The sequence below is a fragment of the Pieris brassicae genome, chromosome 8 (genome assembly GCF_905147105.1).
Source record: "Pieris brassicae chromosome 8, ilPieBrab1.1, whole genome shotgun sequence".
In the NCBI taxonomy this organism is placed as follows: domain Eukaryota; kingdom Metazoa; phylum Arthropoda; class Insecta; order Lepidoptera; family Pieridae; genus Pieris; species Pieris brassicae.
In genome coordinates this window covers 14844257-14868280 of record NC_059672.1, presented here as the reverse complement: position 1 = coordinate 14868280, position 24024 = coordinate 14844257, and the positions used below count along the sequence as shown (strand labels likewise).

The window sequence follows — 24024 nt, the reverse complement described above, 5'->3', positions numbered from 1 at the left end:
GTGAATAGAATTTGTGCCTACGAAATAGCTGATGTAGATGAGTACTTTGAGCGGTAGTACGCAAGAGACGAATAATACTGTCAGTCAATTGCAATTTCCGCTGGCTTAGACTATGATTACGTTGGATCGTTTGGACCGAATGAGATATAGAAAAATATTCACAGATTAACGGAAAATCTGAATGAAAAATCAATATTTAGGAAGATATCGGAGTCAGATATCAAAATATTTGCTTTGACACAGTTAAAATTTGAAATGTATATAATCTATTATACGTCTCATTTTTGTGCATAAAAAAAGCTTTTTCCTTTTCTTGATCTAATTTATACATATATTCAACTTTCTCATATTGAGTTTAATTTTTTTGTCGTGTATAGTGTGCGATGCGTATATGTTTTAAATATAGTCTTCATGTCTATAACAACCTAAGAAGTTCATCACAATTTGAATTGGCAATTTTAGGGATTTCGATCCGGCGGAGACCGTGAAAGAGAAAATGACGAAAATATTTGAGGTGAAGGGTGTAAAGGGTCTCAGAAAGCTGATGAAGGAAATAGCAATTACTGCGTCTACCGGCAAACATGATAATGAGCTGATTGGCACATCCAATATACCACTTAAAGTAAGTACAAAAATACTTGATGTTATTCAATAAATTGTTGGCTTCAAATTTATACATTTAGAAGTAGTCTATAAAATAACCTTTATTGTGGTAGGTACTGTATTATATATTTTGGCTTGTCATACAGAAATATGTTGAAAATTCCAAATTTAAAATATTGCTGATTTAAGAAAAAAAAGCAAATAACTCACTTACTATAAGTTGACTTTGACGGAGGGTTTTTTTATGAATTTAAATTAAAAATAAAACTTATGTGATTTATCTAACTAATATATAGATTAATAGGCTTGTTTCCTTTCTCCGCCCAGGTGCGAAGGTCATAAGACTATATATTAATAACCATTGTTGCAAATGTATTCGTTAAACTTTAGCATGACCAAGGTCAAATTAATATTATGTAACTTGTCTAGAGATTTTGTTACCACACGGTAAGAGTTTATTAACTTCAAACGAGCTTTTGTTGCGACTTTATCTACTTAAATTTTATTTTAATTACCCACCATTCAGACTAATTGATAAATATATTGATTTTTGTGTTTTGCTTACCTCGTATTTTGCTAGTATTGACATTTAGGTTTGGATTTTCTTAGTTATATCAGATTTTATCAACAAATAAAATTGGAATCGTTTTAGTTAAATCGCTAATACTTTTTTAATAGGCAAATAACAAATTAATTATTTTATTAATATAGCGATACCTTTAAACTATTTGTATATAAAATGTATGTATATGTAAATACCGCGTCAAATTAGTTTAGGACATATGTACTTATCTAGATCAGCTAAAGGAAAACCTACAGTATTCTTAATAATTTAAATTACAAGAAGTATTAATAATATATTAGGCTAAATCTACAGCATTCGAGAATAATTTCTAGATTATTTTTAGGTAGTACGGCTTCGTACGTACGAAAACGTAATTTGCTTCATCTGTGTTAACCTTTTTTTTTACTTTAACCAAAATAATTTAATAATTTTCATAATTTGGTATCTGTTTATTAGAATTTTGGTTCTATTTTTATAACTATTGTCAAATTGTCACAAACAGAATATATTATTTCATTTTCAGTCAATACCAGCGGGAGGTATGATAATGTGGTTGAACCTTAGCAAGAAGAATAAAGTACGAAGACAGGGAGTTGTGAAAGTACGGTTCAATTTCTCGTCGGAAAAGAATTCCCAAGTTGCTGCGCAAGAGCATCGCCATTTGTTAAGGATTTTATTGCTACACGAATTGGAAAGTTCGAAGGTAAATAAGAGAAAGATAAATATGTTTTTTCCTGTAGTTTTGGAACTAAAAGGCTTAGCCTTGTTACACAAACAATACCAATTGTATGTATGAATTTGAAATAAAAGTGTTTATCTGACATGACGTCTAACCTCCATTGAGACTGACTGACGCAGGTGATACTATTTTTAGGTGTGCACAAAGACAAAAGTTCACTCTATAATCCATAATTCTTATACCAGGAGTATAAGAATTAATATAATAAGAAGAATATGGTTGGTGCGGTGGTGTTTAACACTGCCAACTTTCTGAGATTAATTTTTGCCATGATGCCATGATGATTTTGATGCTAATAATGTACTAAGCCCATGCCCAAGTTCGCTGAAAGGCTGTTCGTGACTAAGGTTCGATTGTTCGAGTTAAATAACCTAATGGTTGACATAGTTTCTGTAAACTTCTGTATGTATGTCAACTAAACATATAACAACTTTGTCAATACAATAGGTAACATAAATACGTCGAAAGTTTAAAGTAGGTGATAAACCTATAGTGCTTGACAGACGCCGTTGACTTTTTGGGTCTAAGGCAAGTCGTTCGAGCGAATGTTAAATGCGCACATAGACGGATAATCTAAAGGTACACAGCGGGTGCGTGTGGTACATATAATAAACTTCTTTAATTTAATTTCAGGTCGCGCCATTTTGGTGGTGCGGCAACTTTAGTGCTCCAGCTGAAGGCATATTAACACAACATGCAGCTCAAAGTGGTTTAACACAAAATGATAATCTGCTAGCACAGTGGTTAGTGTTCTGTGCGGTCACCGTGGATCATCCACTCAGTTTTGCGCTGTTCAATATTTTATTGGAAAAAATAACCAAACCTCTACAGTCGGGTAAGAATATAAAAAATAGATTTCGATATGTCGCAGCCAACTAGCTTAATCAGCCGTTAAATTATCAGCCTAGCCGTTTAACTAAAGGCCTGAAAGATGTTTAGCCAGTTGATAAAACAGCTAGGCAAATGACTGTTAATTTAAATTTAATTCCACTTACTGCCACTCTCAAACTCCAAAACGAAACTGTTAAGTGTCAATATGGCGTCGGCAAACCACAACTTTCATGGCGTTTCCAAAAGTTTCATGAAAAATAACAAGTACAATTGAAGAGTGCTGTGACAATAATAACGTGAATTTGACTTAAGCTATTAAATTTTAAAAGAAATATTTTTTGATGTCATGTTTCTTCTTTTTTATTTATGCCAAATAATGACAGTATCGTACGAATGGCCTTTAGCAATCCAGTTTAGCTTTAGCAATTAAATGTTGTATCAAACGCTACGGCTGAATATCTTTCAGGCCGCTAGTTAAACAGCGCTGTTTTGTCATAAGGCTAGGCTGTTAATTGAACAGCTAATTAAGCTACGTTGATGCGACAGATATATAAGTATGACTAATGCGTAATAGAAATCTTTTCACATTGAATTGTGTCAATTCTGGTAAAGTCGAATTGATAAAATTAGTTTTTTAAGTCGGTAAAATTTTACTATCTACATTTATTTATATACAAATTTCATGGAAATGCAATTTACTAAGTAAATAATAACAATCTCGAGAAAATGAGCAAACTTCTAAATCTAATAGATTAACATAGGCTTAAAAATGACATCATGGCTTGTTTCCGTCGCATTTGTTAAATAAACATAATTATTTCTTTATCATGATCTTATCAAGGTGTCATGTGAATGCTAGATGCATTCAAGGTTTTCAATTTCCACACACATTTAGCTTTTGGTGCAGATTAGTCATATATAAGATTGATTTCCCGTAATACTCACCACGAATATTTTTAGCAGGAGCAGGTTCTAGTATAGTTGTGGTAGATTATGGTATATATTGAAAAATAGGAGTACTAAAAGTTTGAAATTAAATTAAAAATAAAACAAATTTTCTTCTTAATAGTGATAAGACTAGAAAAATCTAGAAGAATATCATTAAATATATTTTTTCTATCAGCTTTTAATAATACTAATATTGTCGCATTTTCTATAGAGGCATTCTGGTGTTAAACAGCAATTATAGTATTTAATTAATAGGTATTCTTTCATTTCAACACCGTACGAGCCGTATGAATTCAAAAGTTCATCAACGCCACCTTGATGGCTGGAAGTCTTCCACGGTTCGTTTCACAAGGCATTTTATTTTGCGAATTAGTAAACTGTGGAATTGACTCCCGGTGGAGGTTTTCCCTGAGACATACGACCTCCAACTCTTCAAAATTCCTCTCCTCCCTCAAAGGCCGGCAACGCACCCGCTAAAAATGGGTGTTTATGGGCTCCGATGACTGCCCTTTTTGGGCGTCCTGCTCGTGTACCCCTCTGTTATATAAAAAAAATACCTAAAAACTATTTCTACTTATGGGGTGGCATTGGTCAACTTATTTGACCAGATATTATATTTATATAAACTTTTCCAGGTCTGGTAAACGAAGAAGACGTCAAACTTTTCTGGGACGGTACGAAGAAACTTCTGCCAACCTGTTACGGCCATGTCAGAAAACTAAGAAAGAAGACAGCAGGCGACAAAACTGTAATGAAAACGCTTCGTGAAGTCCTACGAATACTCTACAAATTGGCATCATTGGACATTCCAGAAACAATAGAGTTGTTCCCCACAAACCTTTACGGCTGGTTAAAGGAGAATGCAGATGGGAGTAAATTGTCAATGGTTGACGTTTTGAATCAAGCGGTGGTTCAAGGGGCAGCCGATTGGTTCGTCCATATTCTTGATAATAACGAGTGCAAGGATAAAACGGAAGATTCAAGGCTGCAGCATTTGATTCGAGTTATTCAGTTAGTCCGGTCCGATTTGCAACGTGCAGTAGAGTATTTTGACAGAGTTTTTGTTGAGTAAGTAATTTACTATATAATATTAATGCCTACTTTTAGAGCAAACGGCTACAGTGTTGTTAGTATAACTATTAAATATAATATGCCCAACTCTTATATTTAGTATATTATCAAAGCAAATAAATATTTTGTGGACGACTTTTAGATTTATATTTGTACTGCTTTTAGAAATTTGCTAAAATTTTAAGAATAAGAAAATTAATTAAACCAGTCTAGAGATAGACTCTCACTTACGTCTGCTTGCATTTAAATTGAGCGTCCTCGTCAATAGTATTTTCCCAATAAAATAAGACTACATAATTAATCTTTCAGAGTAATGAGCTTTCCGTATTCCAAAGCGCTTTACGGCGTATACGAAGATAAAATCGCGTCTCTGGTAGAGCCCGAGGTGTTGCAAGTGTGTAAGAGTTTAAAGCGGTTGAGGTATAGCGAGGGTTCGAATAACAGCGTGTATTTGGCTGGAGGCTTAAACGGAGATACTGGGCTGGGCAATCCTGACGTTGGATCAGAACCTTTGGCTATGGGAACAACCTTATTCGAATTATATTTGGCATTACAGAGGTTTTTGACGTAAGTTTTTACTGTATGGTATTTTTTGAATAATTATTTAAAATTGCTTATGTAATACTTATTTATATTAATTGTCCTTAAACGTTAGTGGATGTGTGTCTCTCTTTCTAAAAAAATCTAAATCAATAGACAATAAATTGAAAGAAAATACATGAATATTTTATATGAAACAAAAACAACTGCTGGACTTTTTTATATCAGAGAAAACTTAAGTAGTTCCAGCTTTTTCGTATAAAACAAATAATTTAGGAGTCGTAAGAAAAAATCTAAAAACATCTCTATCTTAATATTTCAGACTTGGCCAAGGCCTGAACGAAACGGAATGGCACTCCTATTCAATATCTAAATTCCACTCGTGGTTCTTCGGCGGCGTGGCTCAGTGGTTGGACATCGCTGCTTTTAAAGCACTCACACGCATCGAGAAAGCTGTAGAATTAGACAATTTGGTACCTGTAGATGGAAATGTGAAATATAGTAGTTCTGGAGTAGATACATTGGCTATTTTCTACCAGATCAAAATATTCTGGCAGCAGCTGGCCTGGCCTGATGTGGAAGGATGTTATACGTTTGTGGCCAAAATTATTGATGTAAGTACTTATATGGTTATTTACGGATTGAGGCCTTGTAGCGGTCCCATCTAAAGTTAGCTGATTAGTCTTCTGTCTATATTAAATGGACAATTTATTGTTCGTTAGAATAGAATTGAATCCAGGTCTTTGGGGTCATACGACCTGTGTCTAAACGCTACAAACACGGCACCTTATCAGACACCGTACAGTTTACAACACTTATGAAAATATATGAATCTTAATCCATAACGTGGTGACCATTGAATGGACCAGATGTAGGGATTCCAGATGCCTTCATATGTATTCCTTAAATATTGAAAGAAAACAATTTTTTTACCGGATTAAAGCTATTTGTATTATTATAAACTTATAATTATTTGCATAATTTTAAATTTAATTTTTCCGACGTTTCGCGTGCTTTACAGCGTGCGTGGTCACGGTGACTGAAGACAAAAGGTGTTGAATGTCAAAAGTATCACAGCTGTAGAGAAAGTTGTGTTATCTGTGTATTTCCCCGGAGTTGATATCGACTAAAAGATGACGGTTTTTTGCAGAAATTTTTAATTTGGATATTGTTGGATGAAAATTGGATTAAAAACACCCCAGGTGTTTGATAATTTTAATCCGTCTTCTCTATTGATAATAATACAAATAGCTTTAATCCAGTTAAATAAATGTTTTGTTTCAATGTGTAAAAACCATGTTAACCAAAGACAATACTATGCCTTAAATGTGCTTATTTTTATTTGTCTCTGGTAGGGCTACCAAGCGTTATGGTAACAAAATCCCATAATGTAATTGAACAGGTTGCCAAGAAATTTTCTTTATCAGCTTTCGCGTTAAATACTGATATATCAAATAAATCTCGGTGTTTACCAATTAAACTATCTACTATTTCATTACCATTGTTTTATGTACCTTAATTAAATTCCAGGACATCTGTCGATGTTGCGTATTTTATTCCGACAAAATGGCAACCCGCGTTGAAAGCGTAGGAACTATTAGCACAGTATATGAAGAGCGGTTTGAAGTAACCACAGAGTGGTGTGTTGCTATAAACAATATAGACTATGTGAGACAAAGTCTTACTCCATTTGTTGAGGAATTAGGAATGGATGAGATCATACAGAAAATGTGTGAAGCCCGATCGCCGTTAGAAGCGCAGAGGTATGTCTTATTTACTTTACTAGTGATTTTCTTTCTCTTAACATTAATAATGAAAATAGTGATTAGTGTTGCCATAGTTCAAAGTGCATAGCCCAAACCCGAGGTTGTGAATTCGAATCGTGGCTATGCAGTGGCCTTTTTTTCTATGTGCTCAATTCATTCATTTGTACAACGTTCGTTCGTATGGTGAAGAAAACATCGTAAGGAAACCGTCATGTTTCGTTGTAAAAATCGCGAGTGTGGGTCAGGAACAGTAGGTTTATCTACTTGCTTATAAGATCTAAAATAATTACGAAACAGATTTTGATGCGTAGACCAAGAAGTTGCAGCGCCACTGGTTCTTTTTAATTATAAAAAAAATCTAATTAAAAACCTTATAAAGAGGCTATAGAGTTCCCGGTCCCGTTCCTGAGTGCTCGTTAAATTTTGTGTTTGATTGACTATAATAAATTGAATATAATCAATAAAAACCGAACCGCTTTGGTAATTAAGTACATTTTTCTAAGATTTATTAAATCACGTGATAATATTAAAATTACGAACGCACATTCGTTTATATAATGACTTGATAATACATAATATCGCAAGATTAATAAAACCATGATTTAACCAAAGAGTTTTTATAATTACGTTTTTATTATTTCGACTCTATATTACATTGCATTGTTTATTAATCTGTGGCGTCAGCTGTGCTACAAATTTATCAACATCTACGAAAACATTAATTTTGTACAAACCAAATCGTAACATATATGGCTGATTTCATATTCGTTATTCTATTAATTTTAAATAATATTTATTTGTTACAGGTGTAGAGACACCCTGCATAATGTTATTGAGAATGCAATAGATACTGTCAAAAATAAAATTGTTGAACTCCTGGAAGTCATGATTAAGAAGGTGAGCTTGCGTTTACCCAATTATCTCATAGAAATTTAGAAGATTATAATAATATCATAGATAATATTATAGCTCACTCATAAAATTTTATTTACAGTACCCATTTGTCTGTTTCTGTTAAATGGTAATCACACTACAATCAAAAGAGACACAAGGATAGTTACAACGGTGCAATTAGACAATATATTTTTTAATAAGAGGGGTGTTTAGCCCTAGTTAATGAAAATTAATGAAATACCCTCTGTTTTTACACTTGGCATCAGATATAGTTGTCTATTTATAAACAACATTTCTAAGCTCTAACTGGACAGTTATTAATGTAGTTTTATCAATAGAATATGCTATGTATTATACTACTACTATTGAGAAATACAGAACTTTAAACGAACTTCTTACTTTCAATTCTCACTACTCCACAATAAAGAATGAGCCATATTTGCCTCAGTTTTATATTTGTTGTTTTTCAGATGATGCCCTCAATCACCCGTTTCCTAATGGAAGGTGCTGAACTCCTTCACCAAGACTGCTCAAGCATGGACCGTGTCATGCGATACCTCGAAGCCAACCTCGATACGTTATACCAGCACTTAAATAATGAGAACTTCTCACGAACCCTGGATATTGTATGGGAGCAACTAGGAGAGGTCTTGTACGAATTGATACAGGCTAATTTGGAGGTAAATTTATTATATCACAATGTTCTGCCTTTAATTAATTTTGTCTATTTTTTCGTTATTTTAACATTGTAACTAATATTGAAATGATTCTTAACAAATGGAGTCTAGACACAGTTTTACGCGGGTCACACGATATCAGATTTCTATTCTTAGAATAATCTCGAAGTAAATAATATAAATATGTATCTAAATTTAAATAGGAAATATAAATGAAATACAATTATAATAAATCTCACGTCCTAATATATAATCTGTTTCAAATGAGTATTTATTTTAATGATAACATCGTAGTCAAGTCACAGCTGACTTTAGTCACGTGATTATAAAAATAACCTGCTTTTAATTAGTTCAGATGTAACTAGACAATATTCAGGCTCTGTTTGTTAAATCCTATCAAAGAGTGCATTTTTTTAATCAAAATAATAATAATTTTGTCAATTTTATGTGATCTAGTGATAATACGTGCTAATAATTGTTTTATGTCAAATCTAGATGGCGCTGTGAATAATTTTAGCACATTTTTGACATATTTGAAAATGTCATTTTTTTTAATAATACTTGTGCATTAACGCCTTTGTAAGTTTATTATCTAGATCACGTTAGAATTAGTTTTTCACTAACAACCTAACTTTAATTTGTAGAAGCCAACAGTCGCTACCCGTATTCGCTTGTTTAGATTCCGTTTTGGCAAAAACAAAGTTGCGCCAACGATACCAAAGTTTCGGGTAAATAGTTGCTATATATCGCACGCGTTAATAATGCACCATTAATGTTTTATTGCAGTCGTTTTCAAAATATGTTCTTTGAATGTATTGTTTTAAATATGTACAAACGCCATTTCTTAGTACGTTACAGAAACTCATAGAGCATTTTTGAAAATGACAATTATTAACATTTTATTTATTTTACTGTTGTTTGATAGCACCGCGGGGCAAAGATAACACGGTATATCAACCCGAGACGGCTCACTAAATCGGCAGCTGCCAACTTAGACTCGGTAAAAATATATTACAGAGCACCTTGTTTATGTATATGTGCTGTATATATCCTTGTCTATGTCTGATCCTAGAATAGTCTGTCGTATTGTTTGTGTGTTTTCAATTTGTATGTTGGGGAATTGGTGGCAGAATTTGCTTGTATAGTTTATAATAATTTTAGTTTTCTGAATGTATGCGGATGTGGATTTCTAAATCCTATTTTTTATTATACATTATTAGACACATGTAAAAATAACGCTAATAAATTTGGTCTGACGTTGGTAGCATCAATTGATTATTTCATTATTTCGCTTGATAATATATTACACAATAATTGTTTGTAATATTTTTTATATTATGTTCGTGACTAATATGTCACAAACATAATTGTCACATAAATGTAATGTTGGGATACAGCATATTTTTTATATGTACTATTCCAAATGGGTTTATAAATTATTTTTTCTACTTTAATCAATCTATGGACCGATTTGTTTTATACGTTTAATTCAGAAGCAATGTTATTTTGGCTGATAGGTATTAAATAGCCGCTTTATGCCGAACGCGGCATCACTCAAATTTGAATAAGTACCCTGAATGCAAAAATAATGCATGATATAGGCATGTATTTGTTAATATCAGTTGAAAAATCATAGAATGTCGACTATTGTATGGTTTACAATTTAGTTTAGCAATAATTTGATGAAAAAAAAATGATGGGGTTATATTATGTAAAGCGAAACAATGACGACGTTGTGATTGAGAAAAAGCTTAAAAATATTGTTACATTAATTCTTGATTATTTACGGGATAAACTACAATGTAATTTGAATGATCGTTTTTTTTTTCAAAAATGCACACTTAACCTGTAAATCAGCTAAGTACATTCTGGTAAAAGCATTACATCTGTACATATCAATAGTATTTACAAAATGATATGTTATAAATAAGTACAATCTGAATTTGCTATGAAGGTTCCGTCTTTGTTATAAATATAATAAATGTAAACCCCTTCTCCCTCTGTCAATAACGTTTACGCATGGAATTTTAAACCCCATCCATTTCCAGAAACGTCGACCACCCGCGTTCTTTTCAAATCTCCACGAATGTCTCAAAATAATGGTCCGATCGTTCCGGCAAGATAACAAGGAGATCTATACCTCTGATACCTTGAAGCGAGTGGAGTATTTACTCAAGTTACACGGTATGGAGACCCGGGAACTGATCCACCAGTACCATTTGGAAAGATGGCAGGAGCAACAAACCGTTAGCGAGCCAAAGATGGGAATGTTGACCGTGCGAGCGCAATTCATAGATAACAATCTCAAGATCGAGATCATGAATGCTAGGAATTTGATGGCCGCGGATTCTAACGGTGAGTTTGTGTCACGTATTTTAGAGACTATCTGTTTTTTTTCGAATTTAAGTAAGATTAATAAGGGTAACCTTAATGTATAGAGTTTCGACATATTGCATACATATTCAGATTCACTAAAAACGAATCCTTTGATGTCTTAACTTTCATTTACGATTACGATATCTTTTTGCTTGCTTTAAAATCCTAATTATTTCATTTTTTTCTTTCCGTCTGCGCTCCCTTCAGTCTTCGAGAAGAGATGAAATTGTTTTAAATATAACAACCGCCATCTATTGATCGGCATGCAAATGAACTAATTCATTAAACAAAAATAATAAAAATTATTAAACAGAACAATTAACTCATTTTATATAGTTCTATGCGTGCAGACAATACGCAATTTGGTTGAAAGATTTATATATATTTTTAAAACTAACATTAATCTTCTTTTAGGTTTATGTGATTCGTATGTTCGAGTTGCGTTATTACCAGAGGATACATTTGTAAATGTTGAAAAACCAAAGACACAAACACATAATAAGAATCTCTTCCCGTTGTATGATGAAATGTTCGTTATGTAAGTGTTTAGTCGTATTTAGTTTAATTCATTCGAATTTTGATGAAGAATAAAAGTTTTTCTAACAATCATACTTCAGTACATCTCTCTCTGTATTTATATTATGAAACAATTCGCAGCTTACTTTCGCCAGAGCAGCGTAATACACAGGACGGTCTGTTACACTTTGTAATAAAGGATAAAGACATGTTCAGTGTTAGCAATACGTTCGTTGGCGAGGCGTACGTACACTTCAGTGAAGTGCCCGATACGCCTGCCCCCATATCCAGCCTCCCGCAACAACATTTGCCGCTTTCGAGACCCAGTAATATTGGTAAATATATAACGATTTAATATTTAAATTGCTTTTACCGAGGTTTCATCATCGTTGGTGAAAAAAACTTATTAAGAAAACACTTTCTAAACGGATTGAAGTTATGTTATATTAGTAACGGTGACTCCGGTTATACGGTGACTCCGTGACCACACACGCTGAATAGCACGCGAAACGTCGGAAAAAAAAATTAAAATTAAAAATTATGTAAATAATTATAAGTTTTTAATAATAATACATAGCTTCAATCCGTTTAAAAAGTGTTTTCTTAATGTGTAAAAGCTATGTTAACAAAAGACAATACTATGTGAAAAAAACTTACTTTATAAATGGACTGACAATCACAAAAGGAATCAATTAGGTTTCTGAGATAAGAGCTTTTTCCAAACACTTAAGCTGAATATAACTAAAGATAATATATAATATAATATATATAGACATAGACATATATACATAATACGGGTAATTTTTTCTATGATATCCTTTTCGTTCATAGTTAAAGAAAAAAATAACTGTGGTAAAAAATAGTTTCTAAAATGCTAGGATTTTGGTTTTATACGCTAGAATTTTCAGACGGTGACGCCATCAAAGCCCTGGAGTCCAGACAAGGAGACAAACAAGCACGCGAGTTCATAAAGAAACAGAGACAAAAAATGCCAAGTAAACAGTTTTTCTCATTAGGTTGAGTTCATAACGCACAAATTGTAATAAATTTTTGTACATATCGTATGTAGCTGTGTATATACAAGTATGTAGACGTACGTATACGTTATGGTTGAGTACATACCATACTGATACTTATACGTACCGACGTACGGTGTACGATTGATCTGAAGTTTAACAGCTATGCCCGGACAATAAAATGCCTTGCCTACGTTTAATTTGTCTATAGAAATGATTTTACATATTGAAAACAAGATTCCGAACCGTTTTATATACTACAACTAATGAAGCTTCCTTAATACATTTACTCGTATAAAAACTTAGTTCATTGCTTGTAAAATTGTAGCTTGTAGAACTTTTATAAGGACATTTTGTTTGTTAAGATAAAACTATGAATTCCTTGCATAACGAAGGTGCTTGTAACTATAAGAGATTAACTAGACGTAATTTAGTATTAATTTTCTCGCAATAAAATCATAATCATTAATTTATAGGATCATTAATATCGTGTAGAAACACGTAGACTGACAGATCATATGTTATTATTGAGATAACTCGTTTATAAAGTTGATTTCGTAAAAGTACTTTTGAGCGAGAAATTAGTAAATGGTTGAGTCGTGAAACTTATTGAAATAAAATCATATGAGTAATATTTTCTTCACTGGGAAATTTATATTTTATTTCAACAATGAGATGGTTGTATAATCCCAGATTATTCGAATATTTTTAAGTAAATTTTTTTCAATATACTTTTAATATAAACGTCATAATGCATTGAGTATGTATTAAGCGCAAATCTTATGAATCTCATATGGTGTGTTCTATTAAATACCAAATCAGGTCGGATTATGAAATTGTTAATTTTCCTTTTATATGCATTTTCTATGTCTCATTTTAATAATCGTTAGGCGTTATATATATAAATAATAAAAATAAGTTACTTTAAGGCTTTGGGTAACAACTCATGATGGATTACCATTGATTAATACGTGTCAATAAAAAAGTTTAATACCTATCTATTTGAAGTAGTATATATTAATAACATTCTTCAAGATTCAATTCATAAACTGCATCTGTGAAAACTGTAATACCACTAGACAGATTGAAGTAAGATAATGTAATGATAATTGCTTATAACTATTTAAATGGCACTAAACTCTACTACTGGTTCAGCAAAGTATCGTTTTACAGAAATTTCTGACATATCCCCAAAGCCTTATTGTGTGAGGAAATGTAATATATACTTGATGTTCTGTGATAAACGCGCGTGCCTTATATTTATTTGTAATAAAAAAATCTAAAAAGCACGTTCGATTTTTAATTTTTGTTCAGAATTTCAAATTTTATTATTTTATTTCGAATCTTATTAATAATATATTTGCCGCATTATTTATTCGTTTCAATAAAGCTGTTTTAAATGCAAATTTGTTTCTTTGTTCATTATACAATAGACAGTGACGACATTTTTGAATATTTTAAATATCGAATAACAAGTGTTTGGTATTTTTATTGGCAACTAATGGACTTGACGCCACCTTGACAAGTGACCTATTTGTATAAAATGCTGCAGAATTATTATGTATAAATTCCGACGGAACTCGTGATATATGCGAGTCTTTTAAGAATAACAACATAATATTAAATTCACTGTTTTAATTATTAAAAGTCCTATAACAATATTAAGCCAATTTTTTTCAGCGTACAGTCGTCAATTTTATACCAAATATCAAATCAATAATGGTGCACTGGTTGAGAGTCGCACGTGAACACTGCGTCTTTTGTTAATAAGAATGTTATTGCCGACTTTGGTAGATAGATGCATAGTTATATCACAGCCGTCACAACCGCGCTGGAAGTCGTTTATAGCAAATTAATTACACAAGACGCCAGTAGCTGACGGCCTCTACAAAGGTGTTATTACTTCGTGCATATAAAGAGATGATAACTGTTACGCGCTGCCTACCGTTGGTATGTATTCATTGTTGTACGATACGGTATTTCGTAATGTTCTTAATGCAATAATAAAAGACAAATCCGATTTAAAACGGATTTAAACCCAAGTTTATTGTAGCTAAGCTATTATTATAGCCACAGCCTTTATAACCTATTTTTGCGAATATTTGGCGTCTTATTAAAAAAAAACGAAACGCGCACATTTCCGTGGTATTGATTAGTTAAAAATTGTAATCTTTTAATTAAACTAGAATTACTTACATATATTATCTGTTAAGTAAGTACATTTATTTTTAAAATATGTCTTTCGGTAATGGTGGTCTAGAAGAGATCGCTGTAAAGCGATAAGGCCTCCAGTGCCGTCCTTTTATTTAATTCAGTCAATTGTCTATTATCATATAAATACTTGACATTAATAGTTTTATACTTTTATATTAATAGTTACTTAATTAATTAGTAAAACTACGCCCACGTACGAAATATAATCTCCATATTTTGACTTATAAATGTGTCCTATGATCTCTATTAAACTACAAACTTTTTACAGCTTACTAAAATGTATGTAGCTCACCAATGCACCATTCAAAAACCCACAGATTGCTATATCGCAGAAAAACCTTCGTTATTTCTCTGCTGTCATTCAGAATTAAAATCAAATTAATTAAAATGTCATCGGACAAAGGGCCAATTACGTGCCGGGCGTGGATGGAAACGCGCTATCAGAGCATCAGCGGCGTGTTTCATGTGCCCCCTCGCTTTGATCGTGCCGACAATCCGCCTCCATACTTATCGGTTCAGATTTATTGTGAACGGAGGTCGGAATTGCACTACTCCATTCGATACTACGTATATTTTAAGGATCAACGTACGCAACGTACATATTGTAGGTAAATATTTTTGGATATTTTCGGAAACACTAATAAACAAATAAGAGAACTTTAATTAAAGATAAAAATTAAGCAACTATGTTATTTATATATTTTTTTTGGCTTAATTAGGCACTGGCACAGATTGGTATGTAGCAAGCAAATCAGGAATGAGGAGCTAGTTGCTAAACATGCGCACTGTCACTGACAAAAGTGTTCGTCGGACGTTAATTGGCCGGGCCGTTTGATCTTGTTTTTATGAATATAATATAGCGATTTGCTTTTACTATAATCGCTTTTGTTGTTCTATTCAAAGAGTTATGATGGTAATAAATAGCTTTTTAAAAGCTTTAACGTGATATTCTTTTGGTATTTATTTGCTAGGATTAGTAATAGACTTTTTAATATAACGGAATGTGTCTACAAAAAATATCAAATGATAAAGTTATCATAATGTTCTGTATTTAATATATGTGTTATGTTTATTATCTTGACCTCTGTATTATGTTATATTATTGAATTTTAATTTGGCTAAAACCCTATGTACAGTCCTAGTAAGTAGTACTCTAAAATACACCAACAAATAGTATTTTATATATATATCTTCTATCACTCGAACATAAAGATATACTTGTTGTTTTCCAAGACTGGAATTTTCACCAAACGCATTGATTTAACTATTATTTGCGTTAGGAATACCACAAACGATTCTTAAATACTTCTATTTATCTATGTATGCATGTAAAATATATGGAAATGTAAAAACACACATACAGGATACAATTAAAGTAATTGTGAATGAATGTACACAAAGCGTCAACGGGAATGACCAAAGCATTTTTTGCGGCAGAACTCTCGCCCGGTAGCGAGTCGATTGGAGGCTTAAAAGACCAACATTATTTCTTGCTCGGACAGAAGGTGACTAGTAATTTATGACTTGGTGCCATTGTTTGCGTATTTACTTTTGTATGCCATTTGTGAGGACACTCAACAAACCACAGTGCAGGTGCCTGAAATAAATGGATTTTTTTTAATTTTAAACACTGTTTTTGTACGAGATACTATCGATACTTGGTCCATGACAAATGACTTTCTTATCTCATTTTGTATACGGTTATTAAAAGTTGCACTATGAAAACATATTTTCAGAACTAACAGGTGGGCTGAAAAGTTTGTAGGCTAACATAGAAAAAAGAAGCTAGTCTCCTAGAGCGATACAACGATTACAGCGGTCATACAATTTTTCGATACCATTTTTAAAGTTTCAGCGGTTACCTGTTCATCAGCGAAAAAGTCTGTCGAGCATTCCCTTGAGGTTTGAGAACAGGAAAACGTCAGTAGGGCTTTATTGGGATTTATTACGATTGAATCGTTTCAAACGCTGCTTAGGATCATCCAGTCGTTGTTTTTGATCGAATGTGAGCTCGCGCGACACACACTTTGAAAAAAGATTTCGCATATCCAAATATTCCATATCTGGGATATGTCCAACCTCTGATATATTTACGGTATCATCTATCTGAATTTACTTCACTTTTCCAAAATTATTGAAACTTTTTTGATGTTGTCTACGGTAATAGTCTCTTTGGGGCGTTTACTGCGTGCATCATCCTCGCTGCTAATTCCGCCTTGATAACTTAGTAAACCACTTCTAAACGGTTGCTTTTCCTGGTACAGAGTTCAAATAATGCTTATCAAATCAAGCCTTGGCTTCAAGAGTATTTTTTTTTACCACACGCAATGCCTTTTATCTTTTTTCAATCCAAAAAAGTGAGAAGCCATTTTAATGGCTATGATGAAACATAATATAGGTTAATAATACTTTAATAATAATTTATATAAATTACTATTTACTATACCTGCCTTACAATAAATTAAGCCCATCAAGCGTAATCGTTTTACCCTTTTGTAATGTTATTTACAACCCGTAACATTTTATTATGGAACGATTAAAAGAACTCATAAAAAGGCAGATCGGTTATTGTAATGGAAAATGAGGTGTATAATATTCTTTTATTAATAAATTGCTTTATAGCGTCGTTCCGTCTAACATAATGGTATTGAATTGGATTGAGTTTTTGAATGTTCTTTCTTCCGTCTTGTTTGTAAGGTAGCGCTGCGCACGTTTCTTTAAGTCCTGATTTATTGTCCGGAGTTAGATCTTGTATCGGGAGTCGATAAAATACGTTTAATGAGAGCGGGTCGTATATCAGAGTCGGCATCATAAAGGTACCAACTGTCAAAGGACTTATTGTGCCGGCATGGCTTTATGATGGCATTTTTACTGGCAGGTACTGGCTTTGAACGCAGCTGAGCCGCACGCCAATTATATTCAACTTAAGCGACTCCATAATATCGTCCTTGTCATAAATAAAACACTGATATCGAATAATCGCGAATGAAAAAAGTAACATCGTAACATGTCAAGCTCTTATAAATCTATGGTATGGTTCTACCATTATGATTTTAGCCGGACTAATAATGAAGTTAATCAAAAAACAACGTGACTGTTTTAATTCCCTAATGATGTAGGTTGAGTGTAACACTATTTAGATAATCAAATAAGTAATATTGGGAAGGAAGCTGTGACCAAAAAAATGTCATATTTCCGTATCTATTCGGTGGTCATACGTAATCGGTAAGTAGGTGGTCAGCATTCTGTGCTTGAAACACGTCATTACGATGTTTTCCTTCACCATACGAGCGAGTGTTAAATGCACACTTAGAAAGTCCATTGCACAGCCGGGGTTCGAACCTACGACCTCAGGGCTGATAGACGCACACTGAAGGCCGACGATCCTCACTATCCTTTCCTAAGCATTTAGAATTATGTTAATCTGTACAGCAATACAAAACTTTACATCTGGTAAATTTTAGAAATTTTACGGTCATTTTGCTTAATTGATCCTTTGATAATAATTTGGAGCGTAGGTACTGCTTTAAAATTATCCAATATATATCTATCTATATATATATATATATATTTATATATATATATATATATATATATATAATATTTACAATGTTCAGACAACAGGCACTATTAAAAAATGTATGTACTGTATGTATGTACATTTCGAAAATGTTTGGTCGGGGTTTCATGTTAGGTTTGGTTAGTATAGGAATATTGTCGAAAAGGGCCTTATAGCATAGCGGTCTTTTTAAGTGGCTGAAGGTGAGGGGTATCGGGTTCGATTCCCGGTTCTTGTACAAGTTTTAAGTAACTTTAAATTTGCTTAAACCGTACACACACGGCGGGCACAGTTGACCAATATTTAATAAGAATCATATCATAATTTTTAATAAAAATTACACAATGATTTATGGTAATAGTCGATGGTCGCTATAGAAATAGTTGATGTGAAATAAATATTATCATTTGTGGCGGCGTATTCAAAACTAGTTATTAATATTTACAAATAAGACTTATTGGCTCTCACTATTGCGTTCAATCGTTACACGCGAACAAAACCACTTACTTCACTATAGTTTCACTATCACTTTTTCACAATCCACAAAGTACAGGTTTCGTTACTGTCAGTGTGGAAAAGAGCGGTCGTGACGACCGGCACTATTTGCGTGACAACCTGCGGAATCACAGTTAGGGGTTTTGGTATTTTAGGGAGTGACATCAAATTGTCGACAGCCGTCAGCGGCTTCACAGTATTGGTTATAATCTGTGGCGTCACAACGGAGAGGGGCTGTGACGTCATAGCCGGAGTTTTAGGCGGAGTCGAGGGGATGGTGGTATTGAGACCAACGTTTTTTAAGTAGCGTGGCGGCGTTTGTCATCAATTGGACGTCAGTTTTCTCTTCCTTCTCGGTGGTTATAAAGTCAAAACCGTTTACGACGACATCGTTTGGAACAACATGTTGGTTATATTGACCAAAATCAAAGGTCCCGGCTGAATTCTATTGTATGTTACGATTTTCGGTTTTTACGACCACATATGAGTAGTCCCTTCGATGTCGCTATAACAGATTTTGAGTGTATTTTAACCACCGTGCCTCCGGTCCCAAGCATTGCGGAGGTCCGGACTTCTGTGACTATTGACATTTCCTCGGTTGAGGGTTTAGTGGACTTCTTCAAGCTTGTTATAGACCTCGAAAGATATGTGGTATCGGTTCCCTGATGATATAACTTGCACCAAGCTTGGCAAGCTGTGTACGGCTGTTTTGAGCGGCTCTCGAGCAATGTTTGCCACGTTCTCCTGGAATACAGAAAATTCATTATGTTAGCTATATATATATATAAATATGATTTAAAAAAAAACTTGTATTATTAAGAGTTGTAATATGTTTAAATGACGAGCCACATAGTTAAAAGATATTACCTGAGGTATGGGCATCAGTGTAGGTCTCCAACCCTTGTTATTTGATGTTTGTGTCTTAGGCTGTTTCATTTCTTTTGGTCCCTTCGGTGTTTCTTTCTGCTCTTTAGGGGGTTCCTTCTCTTCTTTTGGAGGCTTAAACTCCAGTGGGGGCAAAGGGGCAGCGGCCACTTCTGTAGAGTCCGCGGCCGACGTGCTCTTAACTAATTGTTAAATGTTGTGTTGGCCCTCCTTCCTTGAGTATTTGTGTGTTATAGCTATTAATTCTGTTTCCTTTTTTTCGATTTGGGCGAAGGTTTTTATAAAATCTAGAGGCATCATGAATTTCTTTACAGGGTTTTGGGTCGATTTCAGCAAACTCTTTCCGTTCACCGACGGTTTCTCCCGGAATTCCATAAGACTGGAAGTTTTCGATGTTTCCGCTGGAGTCGCTATATTATCGTACGCCTTCCATCGTTGGTTTGGTATAGTCTCAATTGGACATTCATCATTTAGGGAATTGTTTATCATTACGTCTTCTGAAGTCTCGAATTCTTCTATCTCAGTCTCTTTCTTGGGTTTCTCATTGTGCGCGACTATCTGACCGAGCTTTTGTAACATTTTTAACATTTTTATCGGTAATTTTGTGCAGTATACCAACATTCTATACTTTAAGTATATTCCGGCTTTTCTGTGTAAGATTTAATTTTTGGAACCACATTGGATTGTTTTGTTTCTGTAGCAGGTATCGTAATTCTGTTTGTTTGTCCACGCCTATCAGTTGAGTCTCATCTACTACTATATCTGATTCGGAGCAGTCACATTGGGCCGATTCGAGTGGCTTCGCTCGGGGAACTGGTATCTTATTGGAGGATATGAGGCTCTATATACGTATATCTTCCTCTAAATGACTATTCTTATGCGCTTCTGTTTCTTCGATTAACTTCTCTGTCTCTGGGGAGATTTCTGTTGTTTTTTCTTTCTTCTTTTTCTGTCTGTTGGCAACATTGTTGCAGTCTTCTAATGCGGAGGTATATTCAGTCTGTTGTTCCAACTCGGGTGGTATGTCTATATTGTTGATCTCAAGCAATCTGAAAATTCAAAACACAAATTAGGTCTACAACACAAAACATAAATAATATTATAGGACGTTTTTAGTAAATATTGTAAAAATAAGTTAAAATACTCACTTCCGTTTATCAGCTCTGGCGTGGTTATCATTATGACTGAGTCGTTGTAGCAAAATGCAGTAATACCACCTTACAAATAAGTTGTCTTTCGGTAAACTTCACCGAAATCCCGGCTTCTTTTAGCATTGGGTTGAACTCTGTGTAGCGCTGGAATTTAGAGTTTTTTTGTCAAAATTAATCGTTATACATTTAAAAAAAGTCTAATTTAATTCGTAAAACTGGACAAAAGTAGACATGTCTAGTATATGTTGCCTTTAAAGAAATCTTTCAAATAGACTTCTGCCATGTTTCGTCGGAAATCATATAGAGCGTCTTCTTAAAAGTTATTTCCCTACCGACTCTATTTGATATGCTGACGTAGAGTTTTCTGTAGCTAATATAAAAAGCAAAGGGCTATACGTTTTTGTGGTGTTTTTTAATTGTTAAATTACCTAATATGTAATATTAAACAAGTATTATATACTAATTATAATATTATATAAAGTGCTAATAAACGAAGAAAGTAAGCTATTTACTTACATGATGTATGACATGAAAATTTTGGTGTTTGGTCAGTCGCCGATGGCATAGAATACAAGCCATCAGCGGTGCCAGAATTCGGTAATGCTCGCCGCATAATGGTATCGAGTGCAGTTCAAGGTAGTCTCAGTCTAGCTTAAGCTGAAAGAATTAGATAAAATTTATTATTATGTTACTAGGTACTTATTCGAGTACAAAATTTTCCTTTCTTTGTAATCTCAGAGTTACTAGAACTAAACGTCTTCTTTACATACCTACGGCTCGCTTATCTGCTACTCTTAATGATCCAGTGAAAAGTCAATCTCGCTCTTACAACTCGATTACGAACATTGATTATAATATTGATATTTTTTAACTTTGTTTATCATGCTCTTAATGAGGTTTATAGGAGAGAAGATAGGAATAAGTCTATAATTATTTAAAGAAGGGTTTGCCAAAGGACATTACAATAAAAGCTTTTTAAATTTACTTACAATATTCCCAAACACAAAAAATAAAAACTGATTGTACAACATTTAACCCGCAATCACAGAATGCTTTATGCCTAAGACTATTGCTAGCAGAATTCTTACGAACTATAAATATGTGATATAAATTAAAAGTCATTGCAAAATTTTGGGAAGGACTTCGCAAAACAAAGAAGGAATTTGTCTGAAAATTAATTAGAAATTATGCTTTCGGATTCTTTTCCCGGCTTTATGTGTATAATAATAATTGCTTCATGACAGATAATATTATCAAAAAACTCTACCTACTGTCAGGTAAAATGGACAACTATCACAAATTCAATCGTAAAATTATAAGTTATTGTTAAAATAACTGTCATTTTCAATCGAAATATTAATATTTAAAATTTTAAAATTAATAAAATATACAGAATGTACTCACTAGCTTATTGACGCTGGACCTCATCCTAATAAACCACTTGCGTCGTATGGAATACTCTGCGGGTAAGACACACCCACTCGTGTGACAGATAGCCAGTTTTCCCGGAGACTTTGAGGGTCCCTCTTCACTCTCTTCTGCCAGTGGGGGGCTTACTGGCTTATCAGTACCTCTGCAAGGTGGAATATGTAGGTACCTGAACTTTATGTTCTTTAGGTATAATAGTAATTAAAACAAAACGACTCCAAATGCCTATCATTTCCTCTACATAATGGGTATCTCAAAAACCACTGAACTGATTTAGATGGACTTGGAAATTTTTGTTACCGTAATATTTCATACACTAACTAATTTTAGTACACGTGTACGTATATACGTATAATGAACTTTTTTGAAGTCAAGCAATAAATAAGTAAGTATAAATTTAGCGTACGCAGTATTAGGCGGAGAGGGAGGCTGTGGTACATCTAATGGTTTGCCTATGGGCCGCTTCCTGTGTGATGGGCAGTTGGCTTTGCAGTCCACATGACGATAGCACGCGTCACATAGACAAGTCTTCGTTGTTCTTGCTCCTTTCTTTTTCAATAAATTATTCTGAAAAAGAGTTCGAATTTTTCTATCTTTCCAAATGGTTGAAATTGTCGAGTATGATACACCATATTCCGCGTCCAAGTCTTTGTTTGGAATTCCACTCACAAGCTTTGACATAATACCTACCTACGTAATTTTTCTTCAATTGTAATATGTTTTCTTTTTCTTTGCGACATTTTAAAAGCTTCACGAATAACTCAACAATATGTTTTGGTGCGTCTTCTGTTCAGATAAGTAACAAACTGATTGAAGTAAAATGAGAAAGCGTACCTACGTCATATTTTGTTTTCTGAGAAGTACAATAGACCTTAAACTCGAGTCATTTTTGTTTACTTTTGCGATCTTAATGACTTTAGTGTGCCAGATGTGGAAAGGGGATACTGCCCACGCCCCACACCTATTCAAATGTTTACAATACTGCTGGTCGTTCTAACAGATATAATTCTCCGAAAATATCAGTTAAATGTAGTCCTTTAAAGAGATATGTTGTAGTAAGCTATATCGTGAAGTTTTTAATAAGGCGGTCTAATAGAATACAGCAGGGACCTTTGACTTGTCAATATAACCGGTATGTTGTTTTAAACGATGTCGTCGTAAACGGTTTTGACTGTAAGTGGTTATACCAGGTTTACCGGTTCATTATTGCAATAAATAGTTTATTTTACTTGTATTTTCATATAATTACGTCATAGTTATGCTTTATATTAATAATGCAAATATTAGAAAAGGTACGCCACAAATTTGTTTGCCTGTTTTGTAGATATTTAAATTTGGTAGCAATTTAATGCACGTGTGTACTAAGATTTGAAATGTAATGTAATGTAGAGTAGTAACTCTATGGAGTTTATGTAGTAATATAAACTACATATAAATAAATTCCAATACATGGAATTCTACGATATATGCTTTTTATTTTACACATGCGATAATAGCTCCATCTACTACCGCTGAAGCATACAGGTGTGAGGCATCTGCTCGGAAAATATGGACGGTCGGTAACCCAAATCATGGTTTTATTTAAGTATTATTTGATGAGGTATTTTTTATAAATGAAATATTTTCTGAATATGGTTCTATAAATAAATACAAAAACGCTGCGTTTTGCTTTTTGTGTCTAAAGACTTGTTGATGTCGTAACTAATGTCACTGGTTTCCTCCCACAGAATCGATAAAATTGCGATACTGT

At 33.5% G+C, this 24024-nt stretch overlaps 1 protein-coding gene across 7 annotated transcripts in view; it reads left to right on the top strand.

The window, feature by feature from the left end:
- Positions 1–13948, top strand: part of LOC123713673 (protein unc-13 homolog 4B) — a 30462-nt gene extending 16514 nt beyond the window's left edge. For 6 of the 7 annotated variants that reach the window (XM_045667470.1, XM_045667471.1, XM_045667472.1 and 3 more), the window contains 14 exons: positions 463–622; positions 1692–1871; positions 2541–2742; positions 4322–4754; positions 5067–5324; positions 5620–5911; positions 6828–7060; positions 7870–7960; positions 8428–8637; positions 9560–9634; positions 10683–10989; positions 11425–11548; positions 11668–11861; positions 12435–13948. In XM_045667470.1, coding sequence (XP_045523426.1) covers positions 463–622; positions 1692–1871; positions 2541–2742; positions 4322–4754; positions 5067–5324; positions 5620–5911; positions 6828–7060; positions 7870–7960; positions 8428–8637; positions 9560–9634; positions 10683–10989; positions 11425–11548; positions 11668–11861; positions 12435–12547 — 2872 coding nt within the window. In that variant the 3' untranslated portion in view covers positions 12548–13948. The remainder of the gene's footprint in view (positions 1–462; positions 623–1691; positions 1872–2540; positions 2743–4321; positions 4755–5066; positions 5325–5619; positions 5912–6827; positions 7061–7869; positions 7961–8427; positions 8638–9559; positions 9635–10682; positions 10990–11424; positions 11549–11667; positions 11862–12434) is intronic. The other variant, XM_045667473.1, reaches the window with a different exon arrangement.
- Positions 13949–24024: the final 10076 nt, after the last annotated feature.